Source organism: Plectrocnemia conspersa, unplaced genomic scaffold, assembly GCF_051122295.1.
Source record: "Plectrocnemia conspersa isolate PC_06_02 unplaced genomic scaffold, ASM5112229v1 ptg000006l, whole genome shotgun sequence".
NCBI lineage: Eukaryota > Metazoa > Arthropoda > Insecta > Trichoptera > Polycentropodidae > Plectrocnemia > Plectrocnemia conspersa.
The window spans coordinates 24339159-24359767 of record NW_028277170.1 but is presented as its reverse complement, the minus strand read 5'-3'; the positions used below and the strand labels follow the sequence as shown (position 1 = coordinate 24359767).

The 20609-nt window shown below is 34.3% G+C and overlaps 1 protein-coding gene across 11 annotated transcripts in view; it reads left to right on the top strand.

Moving 5' to 3' along the window:
* LOC148234588 (uncharacterized) overlaps positions 1-16761 on the top strand; it is a 34679-nt gene extending 17918 nt beyond the window's left edge. For 3 of the 11 annotated variants that reach the window (XR_015810165.1, XR_015810168.1, XR_015810171.1), the window contains 3 exons: positions 10068-10814; positions 11227-11367; positions 15946-16761. Coding sequence is in view for 2 of the 11 variants with exons in the window: in XM_088188341.1 (XP_088044467.1) it covers positions 5723-5905; positions 8777-8909; positions 10068-10105 (354 nt within the window). In the remaining 9 variants the exon portion in view is untranslated. Of the gene's footprint in view, positions 1-5234; positions 5411-5638; positions 5906-8776; positions 8910-10067; positions 10815-11226; positions 11368-15945 lie in introns of those variants that run through there. The other 8 variants (XR_015810173.1, XM_088188341.1, XM_088188342.1 and 5 more) reach the window with 8 other exon arrangements.
* Positions 16762-20609: the final 3848 nt, after the last annotated feature.

The following is a 20609-nucleotide window of genomic DNA, read 5'->3' as shown; positions in this document are numbered from 1 at the left end:
CGTTTATTTTAGATCTGATGAAATTTATAATCGACATGCCATAAATATTAACGCCCCACATAGACAAAACTTTTAAATTTTTTAATGACCATATAGAAGCAAAAGTTTTTTCTGTGATTTCTGTAACAATTAACAAAATAATTATAATTTAATAAATAACGTAAATGTTTCATATCAGTTTCTCACCTAATAATTCGTGTTCATGGCATACATTCAGGCTGGTCAATTCGGTGCAATTTAAGGAAATATTCCTTAGCAAATTGTCACTCATAGCTTGGTTTGCCACTGATAGACTAAGTATTTTTAATTTTTTCATATTCGATATCGGCTCCAGTCCTGAGGACAGCTGTTTCACTTTCAGATCGAGAGATTCAAGTTGTGGAAACAATGTTAATAGTTCGAACATATAAGTACCATCCAAACGCCCACATTGTAAGTTTAATTCTTTTAGATTATTCATAGTCACACCTTTTCCGATAGTTAGAATATGCGGTATATTTAAATCTATTAATTTGAGCTTCATTAGATGGCTTACGTCTAAATGTGCCAAAAAATGTGGTGAATAATAGATATTCTGGACTGATAGCTCTTCCAACTTAAGTGTGCAGTTTTTGAATGTGATTTGATCTAAGCCACATTGAATAAGGTGCAGTAATTTTAGATTGCTGCATTTACTCATCAAGTAATTCCAGAAAGATGACATTAAACCGGAAACGGACAGTTCTTTAAGATTGGGACACAGTTTGGCAATCATGTACGGCGTTTTGTTTTCATACGAATTATACGTGTTCGTTAAGTGTAAAGCTTTCAAATTACGACCAATTTTATGTAATAATAGATGCAACTTGGGTGTGCGATATATAATTGGTCCATTATCCAGTATTTTAACTTCATGGACACCTGGAAAAATGTAAACATTTTATTAGATTAAAATCATTTCAATAGTGCAGCGGTGGAATCTGTATAAAATAAAATGAACTAGCGGTCGTTTTCGTTATAACACGTTGAAGTTAGTCGCGTGTAAAATAATGAATTTTTCAGGATTAGTTTTATATATAACTACATTTATTTACCAATTTCAATGATTACATATTCGTATACATAAAAATTGGTAAATAAATTTATGTTTCAGTTACAAATCGATACTCAATAATAAAGGTATTATTTTTTCTCACCATGTGAGCAATATTCGTATGACTTAACAAAAGCCATAAACAGCATAAATAATTTAAAAATAATTAAATTTCAAATTTAAAAAAATTGTTAATGGTAATTCTCACCAATTACGTAAGCAATGATATTAATTACCTTTATATTTTTCGTTGACGAGATATTTCCACTGTTTGCAGACCCGTTCGGATTGAATCAATTGTTCCAGCGGCAAATAGCTAAATATTTCCATAAAGCAATATTCATTCAATACGTTCAAAATATTATCTTTGTCTTGTATATTCTGAAAAATAGACACATTTAATTTAATTTAATATTTTCATATGATTAACTTCTTAATCGGGCTTTGCGTTCTGTTCATTTTATGACATATGAATTTAACTTTTAAATTTAAATTTAAGTTTGCAAAATTAACTGCCTGTTCAGAATCAAGAAACTGCCCGGTCAGGAGGTTAATTAGATTTGATCTTATATAATTACAATTATTGCGTCACTCGGTGGTATCCAACGTACACTTTTAAAGATATCTCCTGAAAAAGTAAACATTTAAATTTTTTATATGTGTATAATAATTTTTAAAGTAAAAATATTGTTAAGTATACCAATTTTTTTATTTTTTTGAAACCAAAAGTCCGCTGGGGTGATTTCCAAAACAACATTATCGATAACTACTTTGCCAGACAGAGCTCTTAAAAGAGAAAAAATAATTTAATTATTTAACTGTAATTTTATTTTAAAAGTCAATGTTTAGCAATGCAATGACTCATACAAGGCCGCTTCCAAAGAATTGTCGAACGTGATCAAGGCATAAACATTACGCCTGATGGTATGGTGGTGTTTGAAGGTGACATCGACGATTTTTCCAAATCCACCGAAATGTGTTATAATATCTTGACGCCTCACCTATAAAGTAATTTTTATTTTATTCCAAAATATTACACTATTTATATTCAAGTATCTTACATTATTTGGGAGTTTGGTTACGTGTAATGTGGTGATTGGTACACCTTCACTTGTATACATTTTATCTTTATGTCTGCAAGTAAAGTTGGAATATTCTACAACTAGTTCAGTTTGATTCTCGGAGCGACAATGCGATGCAGTTTCGCCACCTAAAAAAGTGTTTTAATTAGCAACAGAAAATTATTTATTTATTTAACGACTGCAGAAAATTATAAAAAAATATATCACCTAAATAAACAGCTTAAAAAATAATAATAAAAATAACGCAGAAGAACTACTGAGAACATGTAATACCATTCACGAAAGCTTCGGCAATGTTATCAATTTTTTTAATACAAATAAGATATTCAAAATTGTTATTAATGTATTAAGAATAATAATATATTGACAGTGGCGTAGCTAGGGTATGTGGTGCCCGGGATGGTCCTTAAAATTGCCGCCCCCCCCTATACATTTTTTGTATGGTCATAAAATCAGCATTTCTTAAAATAATTAATTGGTTATTGTTAATCTTTTGCTATTCGTGGATATATATATATATATATATATATATATTTATATATATATATTTAATGCATTTAGGGTTAAGTAGCACACTATACGATCCCATTGCAAATATGCCGCCCCCAAGCAAGTGCCGCCCGGGGCGGCCCGCCCCCCTCGCCCCACCATAGCTACGCCACTGTATATTGATAGCTTACTTGAATTCAGCAGAGCGCGAACGGACCACGACGCAATGACCGGCACAGATTTGAGGTTATAATTTTTGTAACCGTCTTTAAGCCTCACAGTTGGGGGGAGAATAACGATGACGTAATATTGGTTAAAACTGTAAAATATTCAAATAAATCTCTGGAAAGTTATATTGATTTACAAAAAAAGCAGATATAATTAATAATCTATATATATATTTAATGCATTTAGGGTTAATGCTTTTTTTTTATTATGATTGTAATTTTAAAATGTAATTAAAAAGCTGAGACCGTTGGAAGCTTGGGGGCATTTTACAGAGATGTCATTTGGAAAGGCGGTAGACAGGGAAAAGCAATTGTCTGTCGTTGAAATTGGTAAGAAAAATACATTCGGTTTTCTTTTTATGCGGTTTTGAAGTTAAGCGGCTTATATTTGAAGAAGCATTTTTTAAATTACTATTTTAGACCATTTTGACACGTTAAAAGGGTAAGAAATTCGGAGATTTTGTTCTCCGGATGAGTATCGAGGAGGTTTCAGGTAATTCATATTTGGAACATCCTAATGTATATGTACTATTTCTTCCATCAAACACAACAAGCATCATCCAACCACTGGATCAAAGCATAATTTCCATAAGAGCACTTATCGATATATAGTTGATATACTAGATAATGAGTCAGTGACAGTAACTGACATTTGGAAAAGCTTTTCTATTTAAGACTGTTTAAATTATGTTGCACTTGCTCTCTCTCAAATAAGACCCCAAGCTTTAAATTCATGTTGGGAAGCAGTTACAGTCAATGAAACCAACCTAACGTCGACAGTTTTAGCTGAAATAATTGATTCAATCCGAACGGAGTTGCAAACAAGTTGCATGCGCAACTGGTTTGCAACTCGAGTTGCAAAACAGTTGCTCCGTGTGCGGAGGGCCTTACAGTCAATGAAACCAACCAAATGTCGACAGTTTTAGCTGAAATAATTTCTTTGGCACATGAAATTGGTGAGGAAGGTTTTGAAACATATACCGAAAACGATGTAGACGAATTAGTGCTTGAGGATAATGTCATGAATGACAATGATATCATTGGTATAACTCTTGATACTGTTGAAGAACATGAAGACGACATTCACCCTGACTGCAAGTGTAATTCGAGAAGGTCTTCAACTTTCGAGAAAATTGCCAAACCAGTTCATTGAAAATCTGAACGAGCATTCAAGTTCCAACGCGAGCTTCAGAATTGCATTTCTGGATATCAGGAAGTGTAGAAAAAATTAGTAAAGCCATCGCAAAGTTTAATCACTGATTATATTGTCAATGGGAAAAAATCAACATGCGTAGATGAGGCTAATTTTACTCGTGAAGAGTCATTATCTTCAGGACATAGATCTGATGCGCTGACTATCTCTTCTACTGCGGTCAAAATATTGAAACACTTTAAAGTGTTTCAATATTTTGTATAATCTTAAACTAAAACTTTGTAAATGATATCTACTGTTATTAGAGTTATATTTATGGTTTATTTACTTGAATTCAGCAAAACGCGAACGAACTAACGACGCAGAGATTCAACAAGGATTCGAGAATACGATTTTCAGCATTGCACATGGGAAACGCCATTTAAATCCCATATTAAAACATATCAATTAAGTTGTATTTTCGCAAGTAGAAATATGTATTTAATACTAGCTAAAATGTAATTAAACAATGAAAAGTATGTAAATATATATATGACTACGTATGAAAAAGTTGAAATCATATAATTGTTCTAGCACCTGCCAGATAAATTATATTTTGTGTGTATCTACTGGTAAAAATGTATTCCGATATAATTTTACTGAAATTATTTATATAAGAAAAATATTTTCGGTATATTTTTTTAGAGATAACCCGAGAATTTTAGGTTTAGAATCAGGAACGTGATTTCAGTTTTTCTTAGGAAGGGGAGGGGGGGGGGTAAAAGTTCGCAAGTCAGTGAGAACTTTGAAAATAATTTAATTTCATTTTAATTTATAGTATTTCATTAAATGCTATGCATTTATACAGGCAAATTCAAGAGAAGGGGCAAATGCTTCTTTACACGCCCCCCTAAATGACAACCCTGACATTCACACACACATTACGTTAGAATGTCACGCAGTGGGGTATAAAACCGATGTTTTTTGAGGGTTGCATTACGTTGCGCCGTACTAATTAGCATGTACCTCAATTTATTTGATTACATATTGAAATTAAATATTAAAATATATTGACCGTTGTTATTAAATAAATATATATTTTTTTACACATCTGCATTTTTATAAATTAGTATGATTTTTAAAAGATTTAAATAAATATTTTACATTTTTTATCATTAAATATTGTTTTTAAATATTTCCGAGCCGGGAGGGAATTCCCATATATGACCATATGACACTTACGAAAGTTTTAACCTAAATCTGTTTCAAGGATTTGCGTCGTTGAACCGTTGCGCTTTGCTTATTCAAGTAAATAAGTTTTAAACAAAGTTCTAATCACAGTAGATCTCTTACACGATATAAGTTCAAGTTTATGGAATATTTTGAACCCCTTGAAATCAACTACAATGTAAACAAACTTAATATTTGTGTTTTGTAACTTTTTTTGCACGAAATTTCTTTAATATATTAATATTTTTAATATAGTAATAGTACATTCATATTTACTTTTAATAATAATTTTGTTCAACTAATTATTCTTTTTAACAAAATTATTATTGACATTCTAGGACAGAGATGGCGAACTATTCTACGCGTGCATGTCAAAAATTCACAAATATTATTTATCAATTGTCAGATATGCCAAGCAGTTTTCAATATGGAAAAAAGAAAAATAGGGAGCTGTAGCAGCTTGGCGCCATAGGACTAGATCTCCGACTATATGTTTAGTTGCTACCTTTCGTCGTTAATCAAACCAAGCCTTCACTCGTGCTGCTGCTCTGTAGTGTTTCAGCTGCTTTCCTTTGTCTCACCTGCAACCGATCTCGCCCTGCCTCGGCAGTATGATCCCCTGCGGACAACTTTGCCGTCCGCCCGCTTTGATAGGAGAACGTCAAATCCGCAGGTATAAACCTAGTGCTAGAATTAGTATTATGAATAATACCCCACACTATCTCAGGTAGTCGCTCGTCACATCTCGCCTCAGCAACCGCACTTGCCTCGTTTATTGTGTGACTCGGTCTTTCCGCCTGACCGTTGGCTCTCGGGGTCGCCACTGCATTCATGACATGTTTAATAATAATAAATGTATGAACTTTCTCATCTTAGGGAACCAATAGGTTTTCCCAATCAGTGAAAGACACCTTTCGAACCCAAGGTGTCTAATCTCATAGTGATGCTTATTGGAAAGATTGAATTTAACCATCCCCGTAACGTAACGTCTTACGATATAAGCATCCATCATTTACTGCAAAATGTGCCATAATATCTGCATTAGTTTGTCGATTCTCTAATGGTCTAACAACCCCTTGAGCTTTCTCATCCTGTAACTGTATTAACATAAACCAATCCGCCTCGGTACCGTCATTCAAATTGACTGTTATAGGATTTCGACTTGAAGCATACATACACATGCTGCATCTTTTCGCCAGGACGATATTTGATCTCCATATCGGACTCCTGTATGGTGAGCCACCACCGTGCTATACATGCCGTTGTGACATTTTCTTTGTTGTTGGCCATCTTGTTTGTTGTGGCGTCGTTAGCAACAATGCTCTCAAAATACAAAAGCGTCCGTTGACTTCCGTAGCTGGTTCTCAGCACACACGAGTAGCCCGATTCCACTTCTGAATTGTTACAAAGTATAATTGTTTAGTCGTTACGTCGTTTTTCAGGTTGGCTACTGCTCAGACTCCGGTCACACGTCCGTCTGGAATGGCGGGCGCCGTTGGATCTCATAGTTATATTTGAACGACTAGATACATTTAATTAGGGATGTTGATTAAATATTTTTTTTTAAATTGCCCGAGCAATAATTTTTTTTTCATAATGCCGTTTTATTGATGAGGTTCTGCATACGACTAATACAGAACATAAAATACATAGTGCTATATTGTCTTTGTTAATCATGACATATTCTTCAGTCCATCATCTTTGATGGTTGCTAATTAGTTCTAATATTTTTTAATTTTAATAGAATTTTTCAAATAAACTTTTTATTCAGAAGTAAAATTGAATGTATGTATTTTTTAATAATTTCAAATTAATCAAAAGAATATTTTATTCTTGATTTAAATTACCTTCACAGTTCATAAATGAAGCAAAAGCTCAAGGAAAAACAAATCACATTTTAACTTTTCACGTTTTTTGGTCAAAATTTACATATAAAGTCGTGAGGTATTATTTTCTTTGTAATGAGCATAATTTATTTACCAATAAGGTGACCGGACATCCTTTAATGATAATTGTCCTCCTTTTGAACAAAAATGTCCAAAATTACATTATTTTAGACGTTCATTTTCGTCTAGTTTCGTTGTAGTTCTGTCGCTTAAGCCGCAGTACCGAAATAACGTCCGTCTTCTACAGCAAGCGCCAGTCTATTCCACCTTGCCACCCTCTGACCATGACGCTCACCCCTTCCCTTAGCCATTCCTTTGGGTCGCGTGCGTTATACCTTTCGCTTTGCTGCTCCGTGGTGTAACAATCAGCCATCCTGAAATGATTAATGTCCACATTAATAGAATACCTAGTTGCTCCCACTTCTCAACTAGAACCATACACTCCTATCATCCGACTGGTCTGATGTCAGTTTAACTTTCCAACAGATTAATCAGATCCTGTCTCCCAGACCTATTGATCTCTAAATCAATCGAGTCTCCTCCAGACGAATCTCCTGTATGGAAAGCTCCGCTTTGGTAACGACGCAGGGCATCAACCGCCACGGTGGCTTTGAACCGTTTGTATCTTCTAACACCTTTGAGTGCAAACTGTTGGTGAAAACCTAGTGCTGGAATTAATGGTGTGATTAATGCCTCACACTATCTCAGGTAGTTGTTCATCCCATCTAGCTTCTGCAACTGCTGTTGCTGTAATAGCCTCGATAATGGTGCGGTTAGGTCTCTCAACCTGACCATTGGCCCTCGGAGTCGCTACAGCATTCATGACATGCTTAACCTACTTCTGCTGCAAAAAAATAGTAAACGCTTTACTAGTAAATGCTAAACCCTGGTCAAAAACAATACGCCGCGGATAACCAAATTCTGCAAACACCCATCGCAGATTTTCAATCAGGATGTGTGTGGGTTTCACAATGGTATATTTTGTGAAACCATCTACTATCATTAACAGATAACTATTTCGTTTCACACTTTTCACAAAGGGTCCTAAATGATCTATGTGCATTGTATCGAAAGGAACCGCTTGCTTCTCATAAGGATGCAAAAATCCTTCTCTGCGCCCATAAGCACCCTTAGCATATGTACAATTTAGACAGGCTGCTGTATATTTGCACACAAACCTTCTCATCCTAGGAAACCAATAAGTTCTATTAATTAGTGATAAGCATCTCTCAAACCCCGGGTGGCCAATTTCATCATGGTGCTTACGCAAGAGATTGAACTTTGCCATTGCAGGAACATAAAGACGGTCTCCGAGAGCGGTCTTACGATACCGTCCTTTACTGTAAATTCTTTCCTAATATGCGTGTCAGCTTGTCGATGCTTTAATGCTCTGATAATCTCTTGAGCTTTTTCATCCTGTGATTGTACTAATAAAACCCAATCTGCCTCAGTACCGTCGATCAGATTGACAGTTGTAGGATTCCGACTCAAGGCATCCACATGTCGCATCTTCTCCCTGGGACGATATTCAACCTCCATATTGTACTCCTGAATACGAGGCACTAAATCTCTTTTCAGCAAAGTGGCCCTAACTGCCGAGCAATCAGTAATCACTTTGAAATGTATACCCAACAGATACATCCTAAATCTCTTTACAGATTCTACCACAGCTAACGTCTCCAGTTCATAGCTGTGATACATGGATTCAGCGCTTGGGCGTCGTCACGGTCACTCGCAGCATAGCTCGAGTCGCTCTCTCCGTGACTCTCTTCATCGACATCCATCTCCAAGGTATCGTCTGATGCAAGCTCCTCCCCATATACGCAGTTCGAGTTACTGCTGCCTCCGCTTGGCTCCTTGGCTCCCACCCTGGATGGTTTCAGCACTAAATTTAGCGCTCGCACTCCGGGTGGCTCCAGCGCTCCCATTCCGGATGGTTCCAGCACTAACTTTAGCGCTCGCACTCCGGGTGGCTCCAGCGCTCTCACACCGGTTGGTTTCAGCACTAACTCCAGCGCTCGCAATCCAGGTGGTTCCAACGCTAACTCCGACGCTTTCAGGCCGGATGCCTCGTGCTCTTCCTGCACCGTCGACGCTGCTCACGCTGCTGTCACTGTATGCACCGCCGACACTCCCGCTACCGCTTCCGTTGTTGGCCGCTATCTTGTTTATTTACGCGTCCCTAGTAACAAAGGAAATATTAACTGAACGTTTACGTAAATACTTCCCCGACAGTCCTGAACGACGCGCAAGTCGCTTGATCCCACTTCTGATTTGTTAGACGTTAATTTTCGTCTAGTTTCGTCGTAGTTCTGTCGCTTAAGCCGTAGTGCAGAAATAACGTCCGTCTTCTACGGCGAGCGCCAGTCTATTCCACCCTGCCACCCTCTGACCATGACGCTTGCCCCCTTCCCTTAGCCATTCCTTTGGGTCGCGTGCGTCATACTTTTCGCCTTGCTGCTCCGTGGTGTAACAATTTTTTTTGAGATCTTGTTGCAATTTCCCCTTAAAAACTTTTCAGAGATGACCTTTGAACATCATTTTCGAAATGCCCTTTTTTTTAGCTGTTCTTCTTAATCTTCCTTAGACAGAAAAATCCATAATGACCTTTTTATTTATAGTATCCTTTGATTATTTCAAAATCTGGTCACCTTACATTGTCTCAACTTAACAGCTAAAAAAAATTGACAATCTACACGTTTAATACTATCAAGTAACTTCCGTTGTATGTTTTTCTTCAGTTGTCACTTTTAAATTGCATTTATGGATTATAAATAGGAATATCGTGTTCAATATTTAACAATTATTAACGTTAACTTTAAATTCAATTTTTGTCAATTTTTTTCTTCGGTTGGCAATTTTAAATCGCGTGAATTATAGGTATGAATAATATGCACAACTTACAGCGTTGTATGTACAAAATTCTAATTGTTTATAATTCTATTTCAGAAGCAATGAGAGAACGAAGTGATAATGGCGATGACTAGGGATTCCAATCCCGGGCCAAAATTTTGATCCCGGGATTTCGGTATTGCACTTAGTGGATCCCGGGATCCCGGGACCAGTCCCGGGATAATTTTCATGTTATTTTATCGATAAAAATAATTAAAAATGAATAATACAATATATTTTTACATCTGTTTTTTATAACGTACAATGTATAAAGTACGTATAATTTTAGTCTTGGACTTAAAATAGAAAATAATATAATAAAAATAAAAAAGGGAAGGTTATATATTTATTTGAGAAGAAAAAAATGAACTTTTGACAATGAATGTACATAGGTATGTACATTCATAGACACAATTAATTGAAAACATTATTTTGAATAAAACTCACGAAGTAACATCAAAGCATCAAGTGTTTTATCATTTAGCCTTGATCTGATTTTGGTTCCTAAGCAGCCTGCTGCTGAAAAAGCACGTTCAGACTCACAGCGTCAAAGATTCACAGATGACACGTGCAACTCGCGCAAGTTTGTACACGAAATATAACGATGTTGTCAATAATAATTCGATTGTGCTTGATAAATCAACCAATCCGAAAAATTCGGGATTATGTTTTATAATCCCGGGACTCATCGGGTATTGAAAATCGTTCGGGATCCCGGGATTGGAATCCCTAGCGATGACTTAACTTGGAAATGCTACACAAAAACGAAAAGTAAATCATCTCAGCTTGAGTTGCTGTCAGCAAGTATTATTCTTCTATAAATAACATACTACATAAGTTTGCTTTGAGTAAATATCCTGAATTTGGCTGTTCTATGTAAAAAATGATCACATAGAACAAAAATTGCTAAAAAACATAACGTAGAAATTTTACTTTGACACATCGGAACAAAATATGTAGCACTCTTAGATATTTTGGTATACAATTATATATTTATAATCATGGCGAAATTCCGTCTCTATTATAACATTCGAAAAAGCCAGTCAATGTTGACTGGGATATCGATAGTAATCGCTCGGAACTGAATGACGAGTAATTTCTTTTTCGATTCAATATTAAGCTTTATTTCTTTCGATATTTTATAATATTACATGTAATATTGTGTTTAGCTTTTATTTATTGTACATGGTTCTTATTGTTTATAATTATTTTTCAGAAGCCAGGAGGGAATGATAAGATGACAGAAATGGAACTGGATTTATTTACTATATAACCGCCTATCATTGTCACACAATCATCATGGAAGATAACATCCTGAACATCAAAACATAAAAAACCGTAACATCTTCTAATCCTTGTATGTTTAATCAATATTATATTCGCTTTCGTCAATTATTTAATGAAACAATGAGTAAAATAGATTGGACTTAGGTTTGCCTTATTTAACATTAAATGGAAGAGTACTGTTCATAATTGCTATTTGGCCCGTACCCCTAAAAAGGGTAACCCTTTGTAGGTTTGTTTCAGTCATTTCAAAAATTGATCATTTTATTAAATTTTTAAAAGAGAATCACCAATTTCAAGCTTTATAACGGTTTCAAGATATTTTCACGGCTTCCGAGTAGATTCCAACCCACCGAATTCGATTTAACTCATTAGCGGCACAGGTGTCCATACGGACACACAATTTTTGTTCTTTAAGTGACATAGATGTTTATTTTTGTACATTAAGTATTTATTATTTTTTTGTAAGTTATTTATTAATTTATTTAGCTAATATAGCTAACTGTTTATATACTAAACAAATTTAATCAAAACAATATAAAAAAAGGCTAATATAATTTATTTCCTAATGCACAAAGGTGTTTCTTTATTCCATTGATAGTCCAGTCAAATAAGGAGTTAACCTCGGAATGAAAAATAGAAAGCTGAAATTTTGCACAGACTTTTGTTTCGACGTTTTTAAGACGGGCTGAACAGTCTCAAAAGATCGTTTGACGTCATTAGATGTTTTACAAAACTTGTAGAGAATAAAATTTTCTACAAGTTTAGTGAATTTTATTTCTTTATATGATTAACTGTTTTCGAAATATAGCGCGGAGAACAGGAAGCACGCACCCGTTTATAGGATAACGCTACATAAATTACAGAGCGTGATGCCTAGCACACTTTACAAAGTTAATTATATAATAAAAATATTATTAATTTATAATTATTTATAAATAAGAAATTTATGAAACAATATTAATTAAAATTTTAAATTAATAAAATAAAATAAAATATTTTAAATACATTATAAATAGTAAATATGGTTTATAAATAATAAAATAGTACATTCATGTCCACACCACCTTTGAGGTAAAATGTAGGGTGCGTTTTTATTTAGACAGGGTAGGCCTATTCCATGTTGTACCGATGTAATTGTTTGAACAACCTCTTAGTGAATGGTATCAGAAGCTACTCAGTCCACTTCTGAATATCATCGCCAGTCGGCATGCGTCTCAAGATTCCGCCACAACCTTTCTTTCAATTGCAGAAAATTCTATTCAATAGTTCGTGCGGTGCTGGCGGCAATAATATTGTCGGCTCCAAGATCTTGTTCCGTAAAACCCATCTCCATTTCTCAGCTTGTAAATCCTTTCCTAACCAAGTTTGGATCTAGAAGTAAATCCGATTGATATGCTGACGAGCTGCTTCACTTGTAGGTGGAAGAGATGATAATTGCACCCGTCTGTTGAGTCTTGTTGATTTGATGAATTGTGTGTAACTCAAATTTTCAATACTATGTTCTGATTTTGCTAAAAGAACACGTATTACATTTTCAAATATTATATTTGTAGGTCAGTTTTCCAGTTGAAATAACTCAGCTGATTGGTACAAATTGAGGTGCTTCTCGAACATTTTTATAATTTGCAGTTTTCCTTTCTTAAACACCGCAGATGTGTCAAAAAAAGATATGTTCTTTAGAACGAGGATATTTGTCGAAGCTTTTAAACAAATACATGGGTGTCTTCAAATTTTCTTTTAGAAAATTTCTTGCTGACGTGATTAAGTTTGTCTTATTAAAATAACTATCCGATCAATATCTTCTCCAACGATGATGGCGGTCTTTTGTTGTTCAGATGCTCCTCTATTGCTTTTACGTTTTTGCTGTAGTTTGAGCATTGAGAACGATGGAGAAAGTACCATCTTTGCTCCATACGACGCGACAGAAGAAATCCACCATCGATGAAGTATGTTACATTATCCTGATCCAGTTCAATATTGACAGGCTCCATGTTGTTATACAATTTTGCTTTTGTAGTCTTTCACATGCCAGCATTGTCAGTGATGTTGGATATAAACTTAATTCATACTGTAGATATTCCTTAATGTGATCGTCAAACTTTTTGTTTACGGTTATTCTCTGAAAAAGTAGCAGTTTACAGCAACTATAGATACTATTTACTTTATATTTGGGAAAGGATTGTGAAGGGTGAACCACTCGTCAAGTTTACTAACATCTGTACTATCTCTTTTCACTCGTGAATCTCTTGAGTCGACATGTTATTTCGCAAAGCCTAAAGAAATATTACAAAATTTTTTTATTTCCTCACAGATAGTGTTCGTGGCATGCATGCCATATATTCATTTACACAAAACCATGTCTTGCGTACTTCATCTCTGAGACACTCCTTCTGTCTTCATAGTTTTCATTAGACGTTGAAGAATCCGTTTTCGAAGTTCTCAAAAGTCTTTTTATCTATTGTTTCTTTCAATTAAGTTATATCTTAAAGGTATACATGTGTCGGTTTGGTACAAAGAAAGTAACTACTTGCGTGAAAATACAGAAGCATTTTTTACCACAGTAGTTTATATAGTGTTATCCCTACTGATGCGCGTTTCCCGCTCTCTTTGCTATATCTCAAAAACCGTTAATCATACGAAGAATTGAATTTCACCAAACTTGTAGAAAATTATATGCTCTATAAGTATTATGCAACATCTAATGACATGTGACATATCGGATACGAGATTTATTTTTATTTAAAACTACTCTCATTGCCCTATTTTGTAATGTTTGTTACATCGTTTTATCTAATTTATTATCCCGAGCCTGAAGTGTCTTATGTATTTCAATTTATAATTGTCTCTTAAACGGCAGTGTATCTTCAAGTTCGTCATGCTCAGATTTAGCATATAAATTTGAAACACACTACCATCAACCGCTAACCGTTTGACAGTTTAAGGTTATGTGTCAAAGTTTGCGCGATCATATGTGAGGCGCGATGGCGCTCGCCGCGCTTTTGGCCCAAACAGTGCCATCGTGCACCTCAGCACTCAAATGGCTAAGAAACCATTAAGTTTTTTTATTTTTTCTCGTGTCTTGTAACGCCTTTAGATAGTTTCCTCTTCTAACGCAATTATTCCGAACGAATAAGTTTTCTTTCATTTATATTTATTTACCGAGGATCAGTTTTGCTTTGGACGTGTTCATTGTTTATATTTCTGTAGACTCCTTACGTTCACTCGTATTATTGGAGATTTTTTGCGTTATTGTTCGCGCGGATAAAAGCTCGGAAGCTTTTTATTGATAATGCGCCGTCTTGGATATATCCTGTCGTTCGTGAGAGACATACCGGTTCGGTTTGTCATACGACTTAGTTATTATATCCATTGGAATAAACAAACGCATTATTTTCGCGCTACATGCGCCTTTGTGTCAATCGACGCTGGGAATCCTACCATATTACAAGTCATTACGCATTTCTGATGTCCGGCATGATCACCACAATGTGCTTGCTCCGTTTGATGTTTCCTTTCCAAGCTGGTGGACGACTAGCTTTATTGCGTGGATGGTAGAGCATCCGGGGCGATATCCAAATTGCTGCAGTGACAGTGCAGTGTGTACTGGAGACGCTGTAGTAGCATTATTTCTAGAACCTTTCTCAATCCGTCAGGTATGCATAGTGGTCTATATTCCGACGTGCCGGGAGACGCCCCCTTGCCTTTTGGTATAAGAACGAGCCTCTGTCGTTTCCATTGGGAAGGAAACGTCACGTCCAATGCAGGATCTTTTTTCACTATCTAGGGACGCAGACGCATGCCGTAGAAAAAGTCTCACTATCACTGACTATTATCTAGGAAGTCATCGTCGTTGCCAGCTCGGAGTTTCTTGCGTATGAGTTTAAACGGCATTTCCTACTGGTTATCATCTCGTCCCAGCTCGGGGCTTTGCTCTCCTTGATGGGCCCACGCAGGGCCTTTCTGGGTTCCTGGTATTGCTGTCGATCCTCTTCTTTGGCAGCAATCTAAAATAATGCATCTTTTTTTCATAATATTTTAATCCCAACGGTTGATATAAATATAGAAATGTTGGGTTTTTCAATACAATGGAAAGCTTTACAGCCATTATCGGAAATAATACTACATAGAATTTACCTGCGTGATAGAGAAAGCGACGAGTAAACTTATACCTGCTTTCGGCCAGAGCTTCTGGCTGATGGAGCTGCATAACCGACTCGTTCAGAAGAGTTCTAAAGCAAATGCTTCATCACCAATAATCACATCATGCAATTTTTCATGGTTCACATCAGGCGCTCTAGGACTTTGAATTTAATCACTGAAAGAAATGAGTTTTTTGTAATATTCCACCATCAGAAATTCGGCCGCTCGTTCATAATTCATAACCAGTGTTAGTTACTGCCATTAAAACGACGTTATGAAAACCTTTATTATAATAATATGAGCCAGGGGGAGGCACAATGGCAACATGTTTTCCATCAACAGCTCCTTAGCAATCTTCGGCAATTCTCTTTCTGAGCTTGGAAACTGAAGCAAAAATAAAATTGTAATTAAAGAGAATCTTTGCTAAAATATTATGCAACTAGCTTTATGTGATTTTCGGACTAGTTATAATAATTTACTACTTTTATTTAATTTTTATCATTTATAGTCTACGAACGTGTACACCTCAAAGGAATCATCGATGTTTCGACGTAATCGTCCGACGAATGACAACACTATAGTTCAAACATTAACTGATTGGAAAAATCCGAGGACGAATATGACGCCATTGGGAAGAATGTAGCTGTAAAACTGAGAAATATAAGCAACTCACAAAAGCTCATAGCGGAGAAGTTAATCTACGAAATTTTATTTTTAGCGCAATTTGAAAAATGTACATTAGATTCTTGTAAACATAATCCGTCCCTAATATTCTTATCCACATTTCTAAAACAGTCTCAGAATATGTAACAATTTTCAATTGATCGTTAATATAATATAGATAAAATTCATTTATTCAAATTCTTGTTGACAACGTGACAGGTTCAAGTCAAATAAAATGTCACCAACCCAAAATTCGTCTGGAAGTATTGTTTAAAATATTACAATATATATATATATTACTATAGTGTATTTATTTTCAAGAGTTAGTGTGCAATAACATTGTTTAACACGTAATCATAATGTGCTCTTAAATTTTTGCCCTTTGATTGATCATTAGCCGTGAGATCAATCGATTTATCGAGAATGACCATTCACGGTAGAAATTTTAAATTGAATTGATTGTAACAATAAAGTTAATTTTACATCGCATTGAGCTTAGACCTGTTACGGTGTCAATATGTATTTGAATATACAAACAATTATGTTTTTGTATTTTTACTTTTATTATTGTATATAAAACTTTTTATAAATTGTATTTTTATTATTGTAATATAAGATTCTGTATAAAATAAATTTAAAATAATAAACGATTACCTTTAAATACTCGTTTTTCAATACTTTACATATTGCGTCACATGTCTTGGGAATAATGTTCCTCAGCGATTGTATAGATATTGTTGAATTATACATCCAACCTTTATATGTCCCTCCAGTAGCCAAAAATCGCAATGTCACACTTGAGCGTTCGTGAGGCGAAGTAGTTTCACGCATGAAAGTATCCCTTGACTAAATGTAAAATTTCTTCTTACGGTGACTTCTGAAAATCTTCTGATTGTCAATCTAACTCTTGTATTAAGTTCACGTATTATAAACGTTCTATTGTCAATCCACTTTTTTAATCACACTCGACAATGCCATTTTTCTCGATACACAATAGGTGGACGGTTATAATACCCAAATAACACATCACTTCCTCCGTCGACATGTCAACCGCTTGTGAGCAAACTCAGTGTTTCATGACCACGAGCCGAACTAAGCTCGTGTACTTTAAGTTCACACATCTATTACCACTTTTAATGAAAGCGAAATATTAAAAAACACGACTACTGACTACTACTGAAAACACGAAGCTGAATTGACGTCATTTATTCCTCAGAGAAAATCTAAAAAAACAGTTTTGAATCTATCTGGAAAATATTTTTTAAATATGGCATTTCAGTGAAATCATATCGAGATACATTTTCACGGGTAGATATATATTTTTACCAGTGAAAATATAATTAATCTTGCAGGTGCTAGTAAAATTACATGATTTCAATATTTTCATAAGTAGTAATATATACATTTACTTAATTATTATTATTTATCTACATGCAATGTATAAATGTTACAGTGAATGTGTATTTTTCAGTAAAGTTATGTTTTCACTAGTGAAGTACATTTCACCAGTAGATATATATTTCTACTAGCGAAAATATAATTTAACTTATAGGCGCTAGTGAAATTATATGCTGCTCTAAAATGTCTATGAAACTCAATTTGACAATTGCGAAACATCCATTTGCTGTTCAAACCCTAATGAACTTATCTTTCAGGATAAAATAAGCAGAAGAAGTACAGATAACCGTCGCTTCTTGTATATTGTTCCATAGTTTGTCTGCATTTGGATATTACACTATGTTTTACAAATATGGTAGCTATCCTTACGGATTCTTGATATGAGAGTATTGGTTAAAGTGTATTCAGACCGAATTTTGGTCAATAGGAGGGCGCAATCACTTCTCAGAAGACAAAAATTCACGTCAAAAGCAATAAAATCGTGTCTTTTGAATATGTTTATGTTATTTCCGTTTTATAAAAGTTTATTTAAAATATTATACATACTTTTTGTATTCAATTTATACTATAATTAATCAAAAAATATTTAAATCAATTCTAAAAATAGATTTTTTCCTAATTATTCTTTTTTAGTACAGAACAAAGTAGACATTTAACGCGCCTTGAAAACAATTAAATAATGACACGTGTCACATAAGTGCGCCATATTTATTTTCCGGCATAAAAGAAAGACCAAATGTTGTAGTAAATCTGTCTTCGCTCAAACTAGAGCCGCATTAAAACATCTTGCGCTAATTGTGACTGACTTTTAGGGACACCTTTAGAGAGACTTTAACTGCGTGATTCATCTCTTTGCGTGTTGGATACCGACGATGGATTAACGATTTTCCTTCGAGAGTGTCAGGATACTTGTATTGTACTGGAGAGGACTCAGGATTCTTGGCATTGTTAAGCGCTCCAATGGATATAAATTCATACTTATAAATCAATGAGCAAACAGGGATGATGAAATGTATATGGAGATGAATATTTTAAATGCTCGTTTGATAAATCATGGATTTAAAAATGGTTTAAAACTATCGTAATAAGCGTAAATAAAAATCATTGTGTGGTTGAACATTAGAGATATTGATGTTTCTGCATAAATATGTACCATGAAAATAGAGGCAATTGAGTATTATATAATATATAATAAGATCATCAAATTGTATTTTTTATAAAAAGTTACTTGAAGCTGTACGAAATAAATGATAGATTAACTATTGAGATGCAACTATTCAAGTATAAACATGCAAAAAATGTCTGAATCATATTACAGATTTTTTCTTTGTTTTTATTTTACTGCATCTAATGTTTATATATTGTTATTTTATTAGTACATATTTGTAAGAGAAGATGTAATTGCACATAATTTTTGACATGTATATCGATACATATTTTAATATGTTTTTCAAGTTTGGTAACCCTAAGGGGTGTAACGTCACAGCCAGTAAGTCGCAGGTGGAATCTAGTGAGAATTTTATTAGATTATATTACAAAAAATATACATTATATCTTATCGTTCAAGGTAAGATACAATTATAATAAAACTAAGGAGAAGAAGAACACATTGTCTGAAAAACTTACTTTCAATTTGGTAATGTACAAAATAGAGGTAGTAATGATAATTTTTGGGCATGGTATTTTTTATTAAATGTAGTCAAATGCTATTTACTATTAATAATTCGATATGTATTTTAGGTTTAAACTGCTTACTAAAATTAAAACACTGGGTATTTAACTTTTAACGCACGTCCAAGGCTTATTATGGTTTTTCAATAATGCATCCCTTGGTATGATATAAGTAATATATAAGGGGCGGTTGGGTCGTCACGTCGCTGTATAAAATATTAAAGAGGAATATGTTTTTTATGTCAATATCGATGGGCGTGTTCTTTTTTCTTTTCTCTACTCTATTATAACTCTGTTTTCGAAGTTATTTTTTTACTGCTTCAACCCTCGATCGCACCTCGTGACCGTAGTTAGTATTCAAGGCCACGACTTACACCTTATGCAAAGATGGCCCATTTTCAATACGGCCCCGCTCAATGGTCGTAAAAATTCAATTTTGCGTATGGCGAGTCTCCGTGTGTAAATTCCTAAAATGTTTACCTACGGTCAGGCGAGTGAGCGTTCGTTTTTAGAGGAATTTCTATAATTTAATGTAACTGGTATTCGAATAATTAAATAAAATACTCGAGTACAATCAAGTAAAAGAAGATTAAAACAAGGCTTTTTATCATGCAACTGTTTCAAAAGCAATTTTTATTAAATTGTCATTCGAACATAGTGCAGACTAACTATGGAGCAATATGCGAGACTGAGAGATGAGTTGGCTTAGTTTATATTTTGCACTAGACCTAATGAAAGTTTTAAAACTATAATAAATACAGAACTTTCATTATGTAAGGTTTTAGTTAGAACAAAAAATAGACGTTTCGCAACTGTCAAATTGAGTTTCATAGACATTTATATTTTCATTAGTAGAAATATATATCTATTGATGAAAATGTATTTGGACTCAACTAGTGAAAATGTAACTCTACTAAAAAATAAACATACTAAAAAAACACAAATAATGATAAGTATGTAAATGTATATATTACTTCATATGGTTAATTTTACTAACATCTATATTTTCACTATCTACCGGTTAAAATGCATTCCGATATGATTTCACTGAAATGATATATTTTAATAATATTTTCGGGATAGATTGCAGACTGTTTTTATTAAATTTTATTTGAGGGATAATCAGAGAATTTTAGTTTTTCCAGGTATGATGAGGGGGGGGGGGGAGGGGGAAAATTAGTTAGTAAGTGGTTGCTTATTCATATTTCAATTTAATTTATATTCATGATATTTCATCAAATGACAAACCTATTTTTGACAGATTTAAAGAGGGGGGGGGGAATACTTCTATTAATCCGCAAACAGATGTAATTTACATTTTTTGTTATATTATTATTATATAACATAAACAGTAATGGCCCTAATTTAGGCCCCCGTAGTACACCGTAAGATATTATTTTCTCTTTGAAATAAGCATAATTAATATTAACTTTTTGCTTT